Below are 19,960 nucleotides of genomic sequence, written 5' to 3'. Positions count from 1 at the left end.
GTTGTATCTGATGTCCTCCTCAGTATATAGATCGTTTGAATGACATGATAGCTGCTCCCCCTCCCACCCCTCCTCTGCTGGTGTCTGGTGGTCCAGGCTCAGGGAAGTCTCTCCTGCTCTCCAAATGGTGAGAAGTGATTAAGTCTAATATGTCCCCTGGCTGGTGGACTCTTCTTAACTCAGACTATTGACCACTGTTATTTAAAGCCTTTTGTATGCTTTTGAGGGATATTGAGTAGTTCTCTTAATTTAATGTTTAGTGTTTTGATCATTTTTCACTTGTCTTTTCTCAACTTACTAGCTCTATTGAAAAATGGCACAAGGACAAACAATTATGAAATCATGTTTATCTTTCTGTAGCTCCCTAAGAACTTCATAAGACCCACTATGTTAAAGTGGCATCCTTGGGAAAAAATACATCTTGTTTTTATATTATGCTGTCATACTCTAAGAAGAGTTGTCAGTTCTTTTTAATGGTGCGATGTATCATCATGGAACAGGACAGTTTGGTTGTCCTGTCTACTTTGCTAATTGTTCTTTAATCCTTTTCAGGATTGAGCAGCAGCAGAAGCAGTCCCCCAACACCTTGTTCCTTTATCATTTTGTTGGTCGCCCACTTTCCACAAGCTCAGAGCCAGTTCTCATTATCAAACGCCTCACAGTCAAAGTAAGGGGGTCTCTCTCATTGGCTCTTCCATAGGCTTTCTTCCAGTGATGACACTCTTCTTACTGAATAGCTGTGGGAATGTGTTTTCTGTCTGTATATCTGTTATCACATAGCTGCTGCAGCATTTCTGGTCCATTTCTGGCTTGTCCATGGAGCCCAGTAAGATCTTGGAGGAGTTTCCCCGCTGGCTTGAAAGACTATCAGCACGCCATCAAGGAAACATCATCATCATCATTGACTCCATTGACCAAATACAGGTACACCCCTTCTCTGTTTTTTAACCCAAATTAGACCTATAAACTGTTCATGTTTTGTCCCAGTCACCTTTCGAAAAATTCTCTCTACTCTATAGTTTTTCTCAATTTTCCCAGAATAACTTTTCTAACTCTACAGTTTTTCTCCTTTTTTCAGCAAGCAGAAAGACACATGAAGTGGCTGATAGACCCTCTCCCTGTCAATGTCAGAGTGGTGGTGTCTGTCAATGTAGAGACGTGTCCTCAAGCTTGGAGGTGAGACACACTGCTTGAATTCTAAAAATCCCAGTCAATTTACTGGATTTGTGTCATATTGGTCCAAAATGATTTTTATTTATTTTCCATGCAGTTGCACATATTTCTAAATATGCTCCTGTGATATTGCATTTTGTAATTCAGTGACCGTGTCTGTTTAGGTTGTGGCCCACACTCCACTTAGACCCACTGAGTCCCAGAGAAGTCAGGAGTGTTGTTAATGCAGAGTGCCAGAGCATGGATCTCAAATTTACTAAGGACCAGGTCAGTTACCCCCCCCCCTCCTTTTTTTTTTTTAAACTTTGAAGGGAGTGTGGAAAGACTTTGTGAAGTAGAGATATGTGTTTTGTGAGAAAGCCACTCTTAAATGTTTTATCTGTTTTCCAGGAGAAGAAGCTGGAAAGGCACTGTCGATCTGCATCAACCTGCAATGCATTATATGTCACACTACTGGCAAGGATGATCATCAGGTTAGCTACCTCTGGTTCCACAACTCTAAATTTATTGACAGTGACAGAAAAACTCTCTTTTCTTCCCATCCAGCATGGTCAGATCACAGGCTGAGATACAAAATGAGTTAGTTGAATAGCATTTTCTGCAAACCTTGACCCTTTGTAATTTGGTTATAGATCTATCAGCTTTTCTATTGTCCCTTTTAAAGCAATTTCATTGCAGTGAAATGTGGTAAAGTTTTCTGTGACTTGCTTCAGAGAACCTGGGTAGAGTAAATTCAGTCCATAATGGGCATTAAACCTGGGTTAAAAATGGTCTACCCCTCTCTGAATGTGTGGCTACATATGTTTTAAATTATGTTGATTGCATTGTATGCCGTGTTTTGTTACGATCCAGCAGTATGTCATGTTGGTCACTGGAGAAGAGCCTGGAGCAGTGTCTACAGTGTCAGGACACCATGTCCCTCTACCGCTTGGCACTCAAAATGATGCTGACCTCCCTCGACACAGACAGAGAGAGACACATTATGAGAGAGGTGACCTATGTCCACACAAAATAACAATAACTTAACTTCGCTTAAACACAATTTTGTCATCATTATTGGTTTTAATGGCAAGTGTATGCTACAAACCTACCTTTCACCATGTTATATTGTGTTCTCATGATACAGCATTTTCTTTTGATTAGTTAGAAATATCACATCAGATTCTTTTTTGCAGTATCTGTCTGTCTGATTTAATTTAGCCTCACAAGGACTTACATTCTTCTTTCTCTATGTAGTAGAGGGATATGTGCTTATTTTTTCTCTCTCCTTAGATACTGTGCCTTGTATGTGCCAGCCATAATGGAGTGAGTGAATCAGAGGTACTAGACCTTTTCCCAGAAGAGGAGTTGCCTGTCCTGTCCTCTTTGCTTTACCGTCTGAACAGACTCTGCATTGTAACCCTCCGTTGTGGGCTCATCAGGTTTAAACACCTGCAGGTAATTGGGCTTTGGCCAGTATCATACACACAGCATCATATTATATCATATATTATGAATAGACAATTTTGAGGTTTTTGTCTGTATGTGTGTTTGTCTTTCAGGCTTGGGAAGCTGTGAGGTTGGAGTTCCTGGGTGGAGGAAGCAGCTCTACTGCTTATAGAGAGAAACTCGTACATTACTTCAGTCAGCAACTCAGGTGCTTAAAAGTAGTCATCTTCTCCTCATACAACACAACTCACATTCTTCTGTCAGTGCAACTCAGGTCATTATGTGTGTGTGTGTGTGTGTGTGTGTGTGTGTGTGTGTCTGTCTGTCTGTCTGTCTGTCTATAGCCAGGACCGTGTGACTTGGCGTGTCGCAGATGAACTGCCCTGGCTACTCCAACAGCAGGAGGATAGGACTAAACTACAGCTTAGCCTCCTAAACCTGTTTGTCTCCCAAAACCTCTACAAGAGGTACAAAATATGCATATACACAAGCAGATGTTAGGCTGCCACATTTATTTGGGTGTAGTCTTAGAGGTGTTGTTTTCTTTTTCTAGAGGTCATTTCTCTGAGCTGCTAGCCTATTGGCAATATGTGGGCAAAGACAAAAGCTCCATGGCCAACGAGTACTTTGACTCCCTGAAACACTATGAGAAGAGCTGTGAGAGCCAAGACAGCATGACCAAGCTGGCAAACCTTTATGAGACCTTGGGACGTTTCCTCAAAGACCTGGGCCTCCCTAGTCAGGTAGTATACATGATTGCAAGATTTTAAAGAGTATTCGCTTTGAATTAACTAAAAAACATGTTTATTGTTGCCTCACCTTTTATGGCATTTTTTTGGTTTCATTTGCTAACATAGCCTAAATAAAATATAGTGTCCTTATGTATACCTTATTTTCTGCTAGGAAAGTGCACATATTGACAGTAACATATGTATCCGATACTGTCTGTCTGTCTAGGCCGTAGCCCCTTTACAAAGGTCCCTTGAGATTAGGGAGACAGCCTTGGACCCGGACCATCCCAGCGTAGCTCGCTCCCTGCACCAGCTGGCCGGGGTTTATGTTCAGTGGAAGAAGTATGGCAACGCTGAGCAGCTGTACAAGCAGGCCCTGGAGATAAGTGAGAATGCCTATGGAGCTGAGCATGCCAGTGTAGCACGAGAGCTGGAGTCACTCGCCATGCTGTATCAGAAACAAAACAAGTAAATGTTTCTCTCTTGGTGTTGACATGTATGTTGTTATTTATGATTATTGTTCATGTAGGATAGTTAATTGGTTGTTCCTGCCAAGGAATGTGTTTACATCCCACCTGTGTTGATGATCTTATTAAAAGTTAAGAGTAACTAAAGACACTGTCAATGCAGGAATCCATTTAAAATACACGTTTAATGGCTTACACCTGGCATTTTTACAATCAGGTATGAACAAGCAGAGAAACTCAGGAAGATGTCAGTGAAGATCCGTCAGAAGACTGCTCGCCAGAAAGGTCATATGGTAAACATGTTTCATAGATACCTACATGCTTTGTCACACTCACTTAATCAGTCATATTGTAGATGCCTTTTGTCTACTCCTCCCTTTAGTACGGCTTCACTCTGTTGAGACGCAGAGCTCTACAGCTGGAAGAGCTGACCCTGGGAAAAGACTCTGCAGACTGTGCCAAGACACTTAATGAATTGGGTGTCCTCTACTACCTCCAAAACAACCTTGAGTAAGGCACCTGGCATGCACACAGACAAAGACATGTAACAGTCTGCATTATGGACATTAATTGTGTAATTCCAGTCCACCTCAAATTGCACCTTCTACCTGATTGTTGATAAATGTTTTGTTTCTTGAGTCTTTAAGCCTTAATTTGTATGTCCACCAGCATATCTAAAATTCCTCTCTTTGCCCTCACTAGTGCAGCCAAAGTATTCTTGACCCGCTCTCTGGAGATGCGTCAGCGTGTCCTTGGTCCAGACCACCCAGACTGTGCTCAGTCCCTCAACAACCTGGCTGCACTGCACACAGAGAGGAGGGAGTATGAGACGGCTGAGGACATGTATGAGCGGGCGCTAGACATCCGCAAGACGGCCTTGTCCCCAGATCACCCTTCGTTGGCATACACACTCAAGCACCTGGCCATGCTCTACAAACGCAGAGTGAGACACATGTGCCTGTTGACACTGAAACTTTAAAATTATGTCTGTTGAACAGTTCATTCTGTGTTTGTCGTTGGCTCAGAATCTGATTTGAAGATGTGTGTGTTGTACAGGGGAAGCTGGAAAAGGCTGTACCACTGTACGAGCTGTCTCTAGAAATCAGGGAAAAAAGTTTTGGGCCCAAACACCCCAGTGTGGCCACAGCACTGGTCAACCTGGCTGTAATCTACTGCCAACTAGTGAGAATGCTTTATTCAGTCTGTACCACATATTCCTGCATATTTCTTGTTTTTATTTTAATGCCTGTTATGAGCATGTGTAGCTGTATTTTAGGTTGTATAGAGCAAAGCTTACTGTGAATTTCTTTATCTTTGGTAGAAGAAGCACAGTGACGCGTTGCCTCTTTATGAACGAGCACTGAAAGTGTATGAGGATAGCTTGGGGCGCTCACATCCACGGGTCGGAGAGACCCTAAAAAACCTAGCTGTGCTAAGGTACAGTAGTTTACATTTGGCATTTGGCTAATCAGAAGTTTAATCATGAATGTTTAATGAAGTTATTTTTCTTTCTCTGGGTTTTATTCCTTTTGTAAATAGCTACGAAGAGGGTGACTTCGAGAAGGCAGCAGAGCTTTACAAACGTGCAATGGAGATAAAGGAGGCAGAGCCATCGTTAGTGTGTGGGAACGCCCCGTCCCGCCACTCCTCCAGTGGGGACACATTCAATCTGAGGGGACCTGGTCCCCTCCCACATGTCCCGAGGTGACTCTGTTCAGCCACTTAGTACCACAGAACTATAAAGGCTGTTTTGACAGCTCTAACTACCATAGATTGACAAAAACATCAGATCCCATGGTTTTATCAAAAAGGGAACCATCTTGGTCATCACACTGTGATAGTTGTGTAGATGGAGGTTTTAGGGTTTGGTTAAATATACTGTACCTGCCAGTATGATTAGGAAGTCTGCCGTATTAGTCTGTGAAAAGTATTTATTAATATTGCTAACATGATCATGTGTGTAAGGAACTTTGAACTTCTGTTAAATCAGTCCTTTTTATGGGCCTGGAACTCAGGTTTACACTTATGTTAATTGAGACACAAACACTTTGTTCTAATTTACATGCCTCACAGTATACAGTATATCATCAAAATAGCAGCACAGATTCATTTGCTGGCATGGAATGCCATGAGGGTTTGGCATATCCTAACCCATAAAACATGATAAATGACCAGACACATTCAGTGCATTCCAATGTATAGTAGATATTACTCAATGCACTTTTTCAAAACTGTCCTTTTTTGTGAATTAGGGATACAGGTATGAAGAAAACCCAATGAATTATTCTTTAAATTTAAATGAATAACCCTAAAAATCCAGTAAAAAAAAGAGATGTATGAACTATCAAACATTTCCACAACTCAGATCATGTTATCTTTTACCAAAACTGTTCAGACCTCAGATTTGTCTACATTGTTGATCCTGATGTTCTGAATGAAGGATTTTAGAGAGCTAATGTCTCTAAAATCAAATGTGCATATTGGGAAAAATCGGTACGTTTCTATACTACTTATGTACATTAAATTGTGTTTACCTACTAGTATTATGTAATCCAAAAAGAGAAAATGTAGAACCCAAGGCAAGTGTCCAAAAACAAGCCTAGACCATGTCTGAGGAAACATCACCTCTGGTACTGATTTCATGTTGTGTTTATGCAAAACTAAATGTCTTTTTATTTATTCATTTACAAAAAAGGATTTTAAAGGATTTGCCAAAACCATGATGGTGCCTCATCCAGTGTCCAGGTAAAAGTACAACAGAAGTCATGATTTACTGTCTGACTGAATTTACATGAATCCAAAAGGGACACAGTGTACCAAAACCTATTGTCTCATTGCCAAATATAGTACATACAATGTATCTTAACTGTTTTTATATATTCATGTATTAAAAGCTGTACAGGACAATAACAAAACACATCCAGTATATTGAGAAAATTGTATTCCATCTAATAAATACTTTATTGAGACAACTTAAACATTGTTCATCAGTACTGTTACAGGAGAAGTTTTCTTAAAGCTGAGTGAATGACAGCACATACATTAAAGGTAGGGACACTCATTCATTAATCAAAACCGTAGAAAATACACATTGTGATACATGTTAATGTTAAACAGTGATATTATTCTAGGCTTAGAGACATTTCATTAGAGACTGTACCAATTCCAAGTGCTAAACACCTTTCCAGTATGTCAGCAAACTACACAATTGACTGCTTTTGCATTTTTCTGTGCTGTGAAATGCCATTAGCGGCACTCTTCATGCATTTGCCTTCTTTAGCTGCTGAATTAATTCTGTAATTGTTTATTTGACATTTATTGGATTTTTCACAAGGATGCTTGTTATCAAAGAAAGCAATGGAATAGACAGTTGAGAAAAGGCATCATAATCTTCAGATTGGTGCCTACAACTTTCTCATCTGAGCCATCAATTCTTCTAGGCTCTGTTCAGTCTCCTCCACTGTCTCCCCACTTGCTGCACTCTGGTTCAAACAAAGAAAACAAAATATTATCAAAATTTAGTTGAAAATACCTCTTAGTCATCAAAAACACTCAACAAAAGATAGTGTAAAAATACTAGGACAAAGTATTTTTTTCATGCTTTTACCTACAAGTCCATATATCTTACATTACTGCTGAGCCCTTTCCACCACATCATGATTTTTTGATTGATTTCCTACCTTCGAGCCAGGCAGTAATTGTCATTTTAGATCACAATGGAATGAAAATAAAATTGGAGACTAGAAATTTGCCTGAGGTCATCTGTCACAGTGAATATTAAGTTGACTTTACTACCACAATTAAAAACCTGTGATGCTGCATGCTTCGGAAAAAGCTCAGCAATAATCTCACGTATAAGTATTTTAAGTTAATGAGCTCAAACGTAAGACTACCAGTTAAGCCCTTCAAAGCCGTGTTGTGTTACAGAATACTAACCTCAGCTGGAATGGTGTAAGCAACAGTGATGCCTTCTGGGAGTTCAGGAACAGTGCCTGATGCAGCCTGTAACTCTGCGTCAGTCACCTCTGATACTAGTTCAATACCTGCACAGCACAATTGTGTGTGTTAACACACATAAGGCTATATAATATGTTGTACAATGACAAATCCAAGCAAACTGTTACAGATCCAACACTGTTAGCTGGTATCGGTGTTTGTTGCTCACCCCACTCATTATCCTCGTGTACGACCTCCTCCTCTTCCTGTACGACTTCAACCTTTGGCTGCTCTGTTTCTTTCTTCTGAAGAGACAAATTCACACAGATAGACACCGTTAGCTTTCCCAACCACCATATAAGAGTCTGTATCGCAATGAACAGTTGGTTGGTCCTACTACCTAATACTTGAAAACAGCAAGCACACACCTTGTACTCCTCCTGTTGTCTCCTACAGTAGCGGTCATTACACTGGGGGTTGGCTTTCATGGCCATTGTGGGGAAGAAATCCTGCATGGCGTTGTAGCCAAGATAATAACTGACAGTGCCAAACTTTAACAGATACCTGAAAGACAAAACAATGTATCAACAATTTTTAACTTAACATACAGTATAGGTTTCCCACTAGCCTTAAATAATGATATCTTACTTGAGGACATTTTGCACCAGGATGCCTGCGACCACACCCATTGTTGTCGGTAAACTGGCAGCACACACACCCTCCCTTTTTAGGGTCTTCTCATCGATGTTAGCTGCCACCACCAGTGGAGGAGCACACTAACAAAGGATATAAAACTGTATTACAATGTAACAACCACATTTTTTTTCTTCACAGGGCAATGTTGCTCAAGTATTGTAGGGGGTGAACATCTTTTCAAAGACAAGTATAACAATGTTAAAGGTAAACAAAAGATGTTGTTTGTGTGTGAACATACAGCAAAGCACGCCGTCTCTCCAGGAATGATGAGCTGGATGTGTCCTGATACAGCGTTCTCACTGACACCAGATTCCATCCAGATCTGGCCTAGTTCATTACAGGCCTGAGACAAACATGACAAAATAAATACAATCTGCAAGACTAATGTGAAAAAGTACAGTGTATAACAGCTCTGGGTTTTTTTGTGCCAGTGATGCACTTACTGTATTTATGGCCATTCTGGCCTCAAAGTTGTCCACACAGCTCAAGATCAAATCCACCGGCTTCCCTTCTTCCAGCCCTCCATGACTGAGAAGACACAGAATAATGTGTTGTGAAGGCCTGCACCACTAAGGAGAAAGAATAGTGAAACTGGATAGTAGGAATGCCCACCTGATGCGCTCCATAAAATGTGTAAAATTTTCCATCGTGGTGATATTGTAGTTGTGGATCTCAAATGACACATCTGGGTTGATGTTCCTGTTGAGTAAATTGAGTAACATGTAAGCAAAAAGAAACAGAACGTCTCTATTTTGGGGGAAAAGTGGATTACTATAAACAACAGTGTACCTGAGTGTGTGTTCTGCTGCTTCCACTTTACTGAGGCCTGCCTGGTGAGGCTGGAAGAACAGTCTGTTCATATTGGCCAGCTCTACTTTATCATAGTCAAAGAGGAGCAACTGTGATGGCGCAAGCATAGAGGAGATTGGGGTAAGCACAGCACAGACAATCTACTGAACAAGATGAACAGGAATACAGCTATGTAGAAGAAATAATAAAGTTTGCATTACCTTACCAATGCCACATCTAGTGAGCATTTCAGCTGTCACACTGCCAACTCCCCCAACACCAACCACAGCGACTGTGAATGTCCGGATTTTCTGTCAACAAAATTTGAAAATGATTATTCATCCTTCTTAAATGTTAAAACCATCCTTTCATTCGGGGAACACTGATAGGTATCGTCTGATTTCAGCTGTAAAAATCATCGGTATGTACATATAATATATATTGGTCAAAATCAATTTTTCAGTGCTGGCATTTGGCCATCTGTAGAATTCACTTTTTAAATAAATCTTTAAAATTAGGGCAGTTCATTTTTTAAAATTAACAGCACAAAAGTCACATGGTATTTAAAAACAATAAACAACCAGGATAGCCATGTGATAAAAACTTAAACCTAAAACCTACATTTGCATATTGGTATTGGTATAGGCTTCGAGAACAGTATCAGTTCTTCCATACCTTCAGTATTTCCTTATTAGAATATTATGATAATTTCTGTTAGGGATAGAGCAGCAACCACAAACTGAAGTACTGCACTGCAATAAGAACAACCCTTAAATATCATACCTCATAATCATCCACGATGCCCATTCTCTTTAAAGCCATTAGACGACTGCAATGAAAGCACAGCTGGGATTAGCTTTTGGTCTATGAAGTACCACCATATGGGATGAGTGACTCATAAGGCGTAGCCTCTCAGCGCTATGAGCAGTCCTGACAAAATCTGTCAATAGCCAAAATAAGAAGATAAAAAGTCACCTGTATGGGTTGGAATCCATAACTTCGGCGCTCATTTTGTCAATCTTCGGTCTGTGAAGTTCCTGACTTGGAACATCTTCCATGGCACACTGCTTCTGCTTACACTTTATCAATTCATTTTCCAACTCTCTCACCCGCAGCTTCAGTTCCTCTACTGTCGCCATTGGGGAAAACAAATATCGCCAAACAATGTAACCGAAATATAATGTTATAAACAAAATTACAAATGAACTATCTACACAGCTAAATCCGTACAGAAAGTACACGTCTTCACAGCTGAAATCAGCTGTCTGAATGTGTGTTCGCGTAAACAATGTCCGTGCAGAAAACGAGTACAAATACCTCAAAATGTTCCTAGATTATTAGCGGATTATTTCAACGGTCTTTCGAGGATTTGAGCTGACAGTTGAATAATTACTTACTATTAGGTTTTACAACTACTGAATTTCTGTAAGCCATTACCATAAATCTACTAATAGACTTTTTTGAGGACATTACGTCGTTGTGTGCATCAGTAAACGGTCCGACCACTATCAACCAAAGTATCAGCTCAGCAATGCACCTGGAAATTATTTACCCACTCGTTAACTGAGACATGGAAGAGCTGACAACTCCCATACGAGAGCAACATAAATTCAGTGTTGGCAGACTTAAAAGTTATCTGTCTGTTAAGTCACGGGTGTCAAGTAATGGCACACTCACTGTCAGACAGTACAGGTAAGATAGATAGAGCTGGTTTGTTTCACAATTTCTCAGCGACGTTAAACGAGCAATTGAAAGCTAATATTGTACCAATCGTGTTTTGCTAACTGATAACACGCTAACAACTTCCTGTTGTTTTTTCAGTGCGGGTCAGTCAAACCCAACCTTCCTAATCCAAACACCCTCAAACAGCTATGTGCTCAGGAAGAAACCCCCAGGTGAGCTGCTGCCAGGGGCTCACAAGGTAACGTTTGACAAATGAATAACTTTGGTCAGCAAAACTTCTAGCACTAGAATTTGTTTGCAGCACTGTTGTGTGTCACCATGTCACTTCTCCAGCAGGGGGAACTTTTGAATTTGGTTTGGTTGACTGGGGTATTCACATATTAGGCCATAACTGTCAAGTTAAAAGGATAGTCACAAATAAATCCACGTGTTTGTCTGAAAGCCACATTTGACAGAAATGTATGAGAATATTTGAAGAAATACTCACTGATTGTACATTGCAAAACTTCAGCAACAAATACATCTTATAATAATTTCCTAGAAAGTTTCCTGGAAAGAATTAGAGTATGTAATTTTGTACTAATTATAAGGAAAATATAGCCTGGGAACCATACAAATCTGTGAGCTCATGTTTTATTTGCTCTTGCAGATGCTAGGCTGGGGAAAATAGAGACAAAGTTCTAAGACAGTTATTTGAATTGAGCATTGTTTTGTTGAGTTTAGAAGCTGCTGTGAATATCCTTGAAAGAAGATCAATTTAAACCCAAGGAAATGTCACTTTATTCCCCATGAATATTCACTTGCATGCTTACCTGGTTAAACTAGCTATTGTTTGGAATGAATTAATTGGAAGTGTACCAACTGAATACTGTCTGCATTTTTTTATAATTAATAAAAAATTGTATAGTTCTCTTCCAATAAAGCTTCCTATGGATTCACAATTATAAATCGGTATCTGTGTAGGAAATTATTAGGGAACTATGGGACCTGTGGAGGGAAAAAAAGGGTTAGGATAATATCTTAAGGCTTACAGTATGGGTGATGTTTTAATACAGAATGGTGGATCTTTGTGACTTTGTTTATAGGTGGACAGGGAGTATCGGGTGCAGAAGGCCCTGTTCTCTGCTGGATTCCCTGTACCTCAGCCTCTCTTGCACTGCACTGATGCTGACGTTATTGGAACAGAGTTCTACTTGATGCAGCATGTGAAGGTAAGTTTGTGCCAAATGTCACATGAGCATGAAGTCCCAGCAGCTAATATATTTATTGCTGTTTTGCTTGACCTTTACTCTATATTCTAATGTTAAAAGATGACATTTGGACTCACCTGTGTTTGCTTGCTGACACACACTTGACATACCCAAATGATGCCTAGGTTTCTAAATATGTACTTTACTATCATAAAATAGTCAACTATCATGAGATGAAAAGATACATATTGTGAAAAGATACTCTTGCTTATCCATTCCTATTGAGCAGGGGCGTATATTCAGGGATCTTCGTCTTCCTGGAGTGAGTGCAGCAGAGAGAACAGCTCTATATGTGGCTGCAGCGGAAGTGTTGGCAAAGCTACACTCACAGGACCTGGCATTACTGAACCTAGAAGGGTATGGAAAAGGATCAGGCTACTGCAAGAGACAAGTGAGATAACACATTGCACTCAATAAATCAAAATAAGTTTATACATGTTCTCTGGAAAAAGGAGTTAGAGTTGTGACAAGTGGCTTTCCATCTCTAAAGGTGTCCACCTGGACGAAGCAGTACACCGCAGCAGCCCACAGAGACATTCCAGCCATGAATGAACTGTCTGATTGGCTGATGAATAATTTGCCAGCCAATGATAACGAGGTCGTGCTTGTCCATGGAGATTTCCGATTGGACAACTTAATATTCCATCCAACAGAGGTACAACTTCTTGAACAATTATTTTTACCTATCCGCTTCATGTGGCTGTAATGCTTTACTAAGTGCGTTTGATGTCATTAGGCGCGTGTGATAGCAGTGTTGGACTGGGAGCTGTCTACCACTGGGCAGCCTTTGGCAGACTTGGCCTACTTCCTCATGCCTCACTACTGGCCTACAAGCCTTAATGTTATCAGCACAATGGGCAGCTTAAAAGGAATAGAAGGTAATGATAACAAACAAATAACAACCCAGAACAGCATAGACAAGTATAGAAAATAGCTCAAATAGATGGACATACTGTGTTCTTCACAGCATCTTTGTGTAGACATACATGTGTGTAGACACAATATCTGTTACATTAATTGTTGTGCCTTTTTTGTCACCTTCTCTCTCCAACCAATGAGCAGGTATCCCAACTGTGGGTGACCTGATCTCCATTTACTGCCAGTGCCGGGGTATCCCATCTGCTTTGCCACAGTTGAATTTCTACCTGGCCCTCTCTGTATTTAAAATGGCAGGAATTGCCCAGGTCTGTATCTATTTTATATACAAAGTTCTACTGCAGTTTTAGCCCCACTTGCCTATTTTAGATATACATACATTGCAATTTAAGTGCACAGAGCAGGTAAAAGTAATACACAGTTGTGAAATATAGTTTTGAATTCTTAACTGTGGTATTACATTGTTGGGATACTTAAAATGTCTAATAATGGATTGTGTCTTCTTAACTACAGAGGGACCTAGATGGGCCTGGGTACATTTTAATCTAATATTTATCACTCTCCTTTATTCGCCATTTCTGTCTATCAGGGGATCTATGCACGCCACCTACTGGGTAATGCCAGTGCTCCCAATGCAGCTCAGTTTGGCCAGTGTGTGGAGCCCTTGGCTAAGATTGCCTTGCAGCTTGCACAGAGGTTGGTTGTAGTTATGGCTACTAGAGTTATGTATGAAAATGTCTGTGGATGTTTTTACATGGGTTGCTGATCAATACAGTGACTCAACAATTACTTTTAAAATATGCTAGATGCTGTAAATGGCTATCTGACTCATATCTACTTTGCTGCTGTTATTTTATCCATAAGTTGTCACAGACACCCACTGCGGTTGATAGAAGTGGATAAAAGTCATAGACTGTTTTATTAGGTATTCATTTTAGTAATATGTATTGATGTACTAATATAAGCATTAATATAGTTTGATATAATTAGCATTCAACAGTCCAAACATTGTTATCAATAGAATATTGTCCAATTTTAGTGTTATTGTAGGCTGAAAAACAGATTGATTCCACCCGCTGACTAAACTTAAGTCAGCAACAGTTGGAATTTGGCATCAAGCTGCTGTTTCTGATATTCCCTGTTGTCTTTTTTAAAGTGTGAGATGTGTTTCATGCCAGGTCTATCACAGGTCCTAAAGAAGAAGGTGTGTTCCTCCAGACAGCTAAAGGTCAGGCTGTTCTCCAGCAGGTCAAAGACTTCATGAGACAATACGTGCTTCCTGCTCAGGAGGTCAGTGCCAAGAGCTGCCAGGAACAGAAGAGAGATTTGTTTGCACAGATGGACTTTTTAAATTGCACATGAAAGGATTTGACAGAGCACACCAGTTCATTCATGCAATCAGGACTAATTTGTTCGCGCGAGAGAACAAGGAGTCTGTTGATTACGCAAATTATATTGCACACAGAATCATTACCATTGGCTGGGCCTCATAGCAGTCTAAATGCAGTGCAGCAGTGTGATGCTAAGAGATGGCATTGCAAATCTTGTTTGGTTTTATTTGTAGTCTTTTTAATGGTACAGTTACCCACTGATGAAGAGAGTGCAGAAGTGAGAGTAGAATCAAAATGAAATGTATTAATATTGACAATACTGTGTAAAAAAAAAAATGTTGTTTTTCTCCAGGAAGTTGCAGAGTACTACTCCAAACACACTCAGTCTCCACAGAGGTGGCACACCCCCCAAATAATAGAAGACTTAAAGGTATGTATGGATATTTTTGTATCTTTCTTTTAACCTTTTATTTAATTTGGTGGCCACATTTCTTTTTCAACAGAGACCTGTCCAAGTTACCACTACCAATACAACATAAACGATGCAATCAAACAACATATAACACTGCAGTGAATCAAAGCACAATGAAAATCAAGTGGGTTGGAGAACAAAAGAAATATATAACAAACTCCAAGAGGTGTTCTTTCAATATCATTCATTATTTGAATCTTGTCTAAACAGTGCACCTGCCTTCTGAGTTAGTCACGCACTGCAATCCATCATCAACAGTTTAAATTCAACAAAAAACCCGAGTTGTTTGAGTCTGTGCTGATCCACTCCAACTTCTTGTGCTCTTCTTGTCATCACTAGCATCTACTTTGAAATAAACATTCAGTTTGCACCCGCATATACACTCTGTATAATAAGATGTGTATCTGTGTGTCCAGATGAAAGCCAGGGAGGCAGGGCTGTGGAATCTGTTCCTGCCTGTAGTCAGTGGTCTCAGTCAGTTGGACTATGCCTACATTGCAGAGGAAACTGGACGCTGCCTCTTTGCCCCTGAGGTCTTCAACTGCCAGGCTCCTGGTAAAACATCCTACATGCTGTCAGATTTTGAGATCATTTAGAGACCATGGACAATATTATGGGTCCATTTTGTCAGTCACATGACTATACTGACAACATGACCTTGCACTTTGTAACATAGATTATATTTTTCTCATGTTCTGGATAACACCCTCTGTAGTCAGGTAAAATCCTCTCCAAATGTCAAATTTTCAGCCTTGTTTTTATCATGATCCATTTTTTAGTTTATTCACTGGGTTTAAAACATAAAAATTCCCAAAACTGGCCTTTTAATGTATTTGTTTGTCAGACAAGATAAAACAGTACGATTAAAATCCTGAGGAGCATATTGTTTTCCAAATTTAACTCATGATATCTGATGGATGGATGGATGAAGATGTGTGTGGTATGTATCTCCACAGACACAGGAAATATGGAGGTGCTCCACATGTTTGGCAGTGAGGAGCAGAAGAGGAAATGGCTGGAGCCTCTGCTCAGAGGAGAGATCCGCTCCTGCTTCTGTATGACCGGTATTTCCATGACCTCCTGCATCACTTAGCATCAAATATGTGCTTCATGTCACTTTACAAAAGACTGAACAAAGAAAACATACCATGTTCTCTAAAGTCAGTGGAGATATGAGTGAAGAAAGTGTTAGGGATATAATTTAAGAAGTGAAATAATTTTCTAAGTGTAGACTTGTGGGAGTGTCTTGGAACACAAGTATCTTTCAGAACCAATATTCTGCCCAGTTACAAGGTCCTACTAAAGTCCAATCCTCGAAATATTTGTTGTGATTTTCTGCCAAACATTCCAGTGATGGTTGTGGTCTTAAATGAGCCAGGTTTCACACGGCAGGGCTGCTACCGACTCTGTATAAGGCTTGTTTGGAAATTCTACATGGCAACAGCAAACACTAGCTCACTATGAGTAATTTCTCCCTGTTTTCTCTCCTTTGCTTTCCACACTGCCTGGAAACAGCGGCATGCTGTTGCCAGAGGTGATTACAGTGGGTGTGAACCTCACCATGGTCTTTCCTAAACACAGATGGTGATTAGTAGTGTTTTTTTGTCACCAGTTTGGATTTATTTAGACTGGAAACTGAGGAAAAGGAACCATGTTGTCCAGCTTGTGCTGATTATGAATTGCTACTTCTGACTTTAAGAGTCATCTGCTGTACAGTTTAAGTATGAAAATGGCGTGAGCGCACTCAATTTATTTTAACCGCTTTGCCTGTGGTTTGAGCTTGAATTCTGGAAAAGATAGGCCAGTCTGCTGAGAGATTCCGTGGTGGACTTGATCAATCTTATTTCTACTTGCAGCCTCATGCGTCACAGAGCATTTTGTCACCCTCAGAGTCTAACATGTATCCTTTTAATTAATACACAGTTGCCCCCTGTTCATTCATAGCTCTGTCTATCTTTCTTCCTTGGAGTTTCTTTCTCAGCCTCTGTCTGCTGAGAACTATAAGTTGAAGGCCGAATCTTACACAGCTTTGCCTTTGATAACATTTCACACCTGCTGGGAACCGGCAAGTGAACATTTTCACACAGAAGCAGAAAAGATAAAGTATCACTCTGTTCTTAGCTAAAAGACAGTGTAACAGTGCTCATAATCATAAAATAATAACATTATACATTTCTATTACAGTAGAACATAAAGCTAAGGCAGGGGACTGGAGATATGAAACTTGTTAGAGTCCAAGTCTCATTGTTTATTATCTTTTAAAATGTGTGTGTTGTGAGTTTTAAGCTGACCTGTGGTCCCTTCCCCAGAGCCTGATGTGGCCTCCAGTGATGCGACCAACATGGAATGCACTCTTTGCAGGGATGAAGACAACTACGTCATAAACGGCAAGAAATGGTGGAGCAGTGGTATGTCCCATTTCTATTTCTTTTAGTTATATGAGAAAAAAAAAAAGTATTATCCCACCAAGAAAACTGAATAGTTTTCTGCTCCATTTAGGACTGAAAACGCCATTAGAGACCTTTTAAAAATAAACAAAAATAAAATAAACAAGGATTAGTTTTATGTCTGCCTAGTTCAACTTGCTTTAAATGATTATGTGAGGCAAGTCCCCTTAAACCAAAGACTGTTCTTTAAAAGACTAAACCTGAAAAGGTTATTGTCCATTATGTACTCAAGAGCTATTCTCAGAAAGAGATGCTTTTATATGTAATCAAGATGTTGCTGTAAAAAAGCACTACAGAGATAAATGTTTTACCCTAGCTGCTAACATATCGACAACAAAAAAGCACAGATGACTTATAATAGGCATTATATAACATAAACCACTTTTTAATGACCTTGGAAAATCCTGGATCCATTTCATTCTGGAAAATATTTTGCAGAGCAGCTTTGGTTTGCCAGCAGGTTGGACCAGTAAAAGGTCACAGTTTCAAACCACAACACAATCAGTGTGTGTTTATCAATTGGTATTTTAACCTCTAATTGATTAATTATGGTAAGTAATTCAAGGTGAAGGTGACAAATAAGGCTAAATGTCCTTAAAATAAATGTAAATGCCCCTAAAGGCATCTCACTGTTGATGCTCCACTGAATTGGCTGTATGCACACATTTGTCCATTCTGTGGACATTAAGGTTAATCTGTGAGAGTCAGTATTCATCTGGATTATAGTGCAGTTGAGTCTATCTTTGACCTCTGATTGGCTGGGTAAATTAGTTTGGTTCATATTATCTTGTTAAAATTACTAAACAACATAATTCGACTTAGAGAAGTACTCTGCAAATTAAGTCACCAACATCATAAAATTAAGCCTTAAGTGTTTAGGATTAAAATGACAGTTATCACTTAATTATCCAAAACTCATATGTGTTTTTTGGCGTTTATCGTGCACCTCCTAAATCACTGTGAACTGAAAGATATTCCAGATGTTTCCTCTGACACAGATGTGGTCTGAGGTATTGAAGGAAAACAGTGGCCTGTTGTTTTTTCAAATCTGCACTGAATTCCTTCTTGTCACTGAAAACTTAAAGCGCTGTGGTGTACCAAAAATGACCATAATTTCCACTTTCAGATTATTGTCTTTATGAAGTGCATTGCATGTCTGTCACGTAGCTCTACAGTTGGAGTCTCTTTTCTTAACGTTTCTCTTTTCCTTGGAAGTGAAATTTCCATCAGTAGAAAAAATCTTCTGGGGTTGTGAGAATGTCCTCTGCCAGTATGAATATGTCATAATGTCCAGATTTTAATTTGCAACAAAACGGGAAGTAAAATTAGATAATGTTGTGTTAATTGAAATTACTTTAAAGGATGTTTACTATGGTATGTCATTCTTTCCAAGTATCAAATGCAGTGTTCACTGCCAGCTCCACACTGATATTACAGGTGTTTCCCAATCCGCTGTCCAAGGCTCTTAGCAGCCTTGACAACTGTCTACTACAGGAGGATCTGTGCATTTGTTTATATCAGTACAGTATATTTTCCCATAGAAAATAAAGGTTTTTATGCTGTATTTCATTACAGTTACAGAGCAGTTCCTGCATTAGGTTGTTGTGGCTTTTTCTGAGTGACTGCTACTTCTCATGGAGTAACCCACCGTGAGTTAAACTTACTGGAAATATGGGCCTATCCACTTAGATGCTGGTAATCCACATGCACTACAGAATTATGCAGTTTTCTTCTTTGCTTTCCCCTTTTCTCTAAAGTTGAGTAGCTAGATGGGAGAGTTTATAGATGTTTCCAGGGCAGCTCTGTGGTGTGGAATCTATGTAAAGCTGTGCCATGGGCATGATAATGTACTAAAATTATTCCCAGACCTGCAGACCTCCTTTTATCCTTGAGCCAAAGGCATTTGTATTTGTAGTGGAATGGAATCGTCATACAAGTCATTATAATTTTGGTTTCCTTCTGGCCAAGTTAAGATTGTTAAGTAAAACAATCATATGAATTGGTGTTATAATTAATAATATTGAGACATGTAATACCTGCCAATAATTTCTTTGATTTACTGTTTAAGAAAAGCCTGATGTATATCTGGCTCAGACCATAATGAATTCAAATGAAATGCAGATTATGAAGGCAGAGTGTAACAATGACTTATTGATACATAATGAGTGGGGTCACACAGGAATGAAAACTTGTGACATGCAACTTAATACTTGTATTTCCTGGGAACCCAGTCATCCCTCTGCTTGGAGACTGTTGAAACTGTAGCCTAAACTTTTGTCTCTCCTGTGAGGCACACCTAGTTTGTATCTGAGTTTGAGTCCAGCTCCCACGTATCCAAGCTGTAAGCCATTACAGTGGAAAGACGATGACTAACAGGCACTCTAGGTAGATAGAAAGGTAAGCAATTAAATGGGGTTTTAAGATCTTTTATGATCCATTTGTGGTGGAAATAGTCAGGAGGTTTTGCCTAGTTAAGCTGAGCCCTCTCTGTCACAGCTGCAGTAGTGTAAACTGTAAAATAGTAGTGTTAACTCCTGGACTGTGGCCATCCAATGCCGAGATTTGATATGTGGTGAATGTATTAGGGTTAGCTTGAGCATAATGTCATATGATGCCATTGAGTCATTTCAAAGGGGAAAAGACCATTTTTAGCAGTCTGGAGAGATCATTTATATACCACT

The 19,960-nt window shown here is 39.7% G+C and overlaps 2 protein-coding genes across 5 annotated transcripts in view; one reads left to right on the top strand and one right to left on the bottom strand.

The window, feature by feature from the left end:
- Window positions 1-19,960, top strand: part of nphp3 (nephronophthisis 3) — a 34,063-nt gene that overhangs the window by 3,836 nt on the left and 10,267 nt on the right. For 2 of the 4 annotated variants that reach the window (XM_044176790.1, XM_044176789.1), the window contains 18 exons: window positions 24-127; window positions 553-667; window positions 781-924; window positions 1,079-1,176; window positions 1,338-1,440; window positions 1,564-1,646; window positions 2,026-2,164; window positions 2,446-2,610; window positions 2,715-2,809; window positions 2,946-3,068; window positions 3,155-3,344; window positions 3,559-3,800; window positions 4,017-4,092; window positions 4,182-4,309; window positions 4,502-4,742; window positions 4,856-4,981; window positions 5,121-5,236; window positions 5,339-6,946. In XM_044176790.1, coding sequence (XP_044032725.1) covers window positions 24-127; window positions 553-667; window positions 781-924; window positions 1,079-1,176; window positions 1,338-1,440; window positions 1,564-1,646; window positions 2,026-2,164; window positions 2,446-2,610; window positions 2,715-2,809; window positions 2,946-3,068; window positions 3,155-3,344; window positions 3,559-3,800; window positions 4,017-4,092; window positions 4,182-4,309; window positions 4,502-4,742; window positions 4,856-4,981; window positions 5,121-5,236; window positions 5,339-5,507 — 2,457 coding nt within the window. In that variant the 3' untranslated portion in view covers window positions 5,508-6,946. Of the gene's footprint in view, window positions 1-23; window positions 128-552; window positions 668-780; window positions 925-1,078; window positions 1,177-1,337; window positions 1,441-1,563; window positions 1,647-2,025; window positions 2,165-2,445; window positions 2,611-2,714; window positions 2,810-2,945; window positions 3,069-3,154; window positions 3,345-3,558; window positions 3,801-4,016; window positions 4,093-4,181; window positions 4,310-4,501; window positions 4,743-4,855; window positions 4,982-5,120; window positions 5,237-5,338; window positions 6,947-10,636; window positions 10,913-11,041; window positions 11,142-11,988; window positions 12,115-12,382; window positions 12,545-12,643; window positions 12,809-12,889; window positions 13,032-13,215; window positions 13,338-13,618; window positions 13,726-14,207; window positions 14,320-14,712; window positions 14,791-15,248; window positions 15,388-15,788; window positions 15,897-17,141; window positions 17,241-19,960 lie in introns of those variants that run through there. The other 2 variants (XM_044176792.1, XM_044176791.1) reach the window with 2 other exon arrangements.
- uba5 (ubiquitin-like modifier activating enzyme 5) lies at window positions 6,737-10,492 on the bottom strand. Its single transcript, XM_044176798.1, has 12 exons — window positions 10,196-10,492; window positions 10,004-10,049; window positions 9,442-9,531; window positions 9,221-9,330; window positions 9,044-9,130; window positions 8,875-8,959; window positions 8,670-8,774; window positions 8,384-8,511; window positions 8,164-8,299; window positions 7,965-8,040; window positions 7,736-7,842; window positions 6,737-7,281 (listed from the first exon to the last, which is right to left on the bottom strand). Exons 1-12 carry the CDS (start codon window positions 10,357-10,359, stop codon window positions 7,204-7,206), a joined length of 1,212 nt encoding a protein of 403 aa, XP_044032733.1. The 5' UTR covers window positions 10,360-10,492; the 3' UTR covers window positions 6,737-7,203.

The sequence above is a fragment of the Siniperca chuatsi genome, linkage group LG19 (assembly GCF_020085105.1).
Source record: "Siniperca chuatsi isolate FFG_IHB_CAS linkage group LG19, ASM2008510v1, whole genome shotgun sequence".
Classification (NCBI taxonomy): Eukaryota; Metazoa; Chordata; class Actinopteri; order Centrarchiformes; family Sinipercidae; genus Siniperca; species Siniperca chuatsi.
This window is presented reverse-complemented; position numbering and strand designations above follow the sequence as displayed.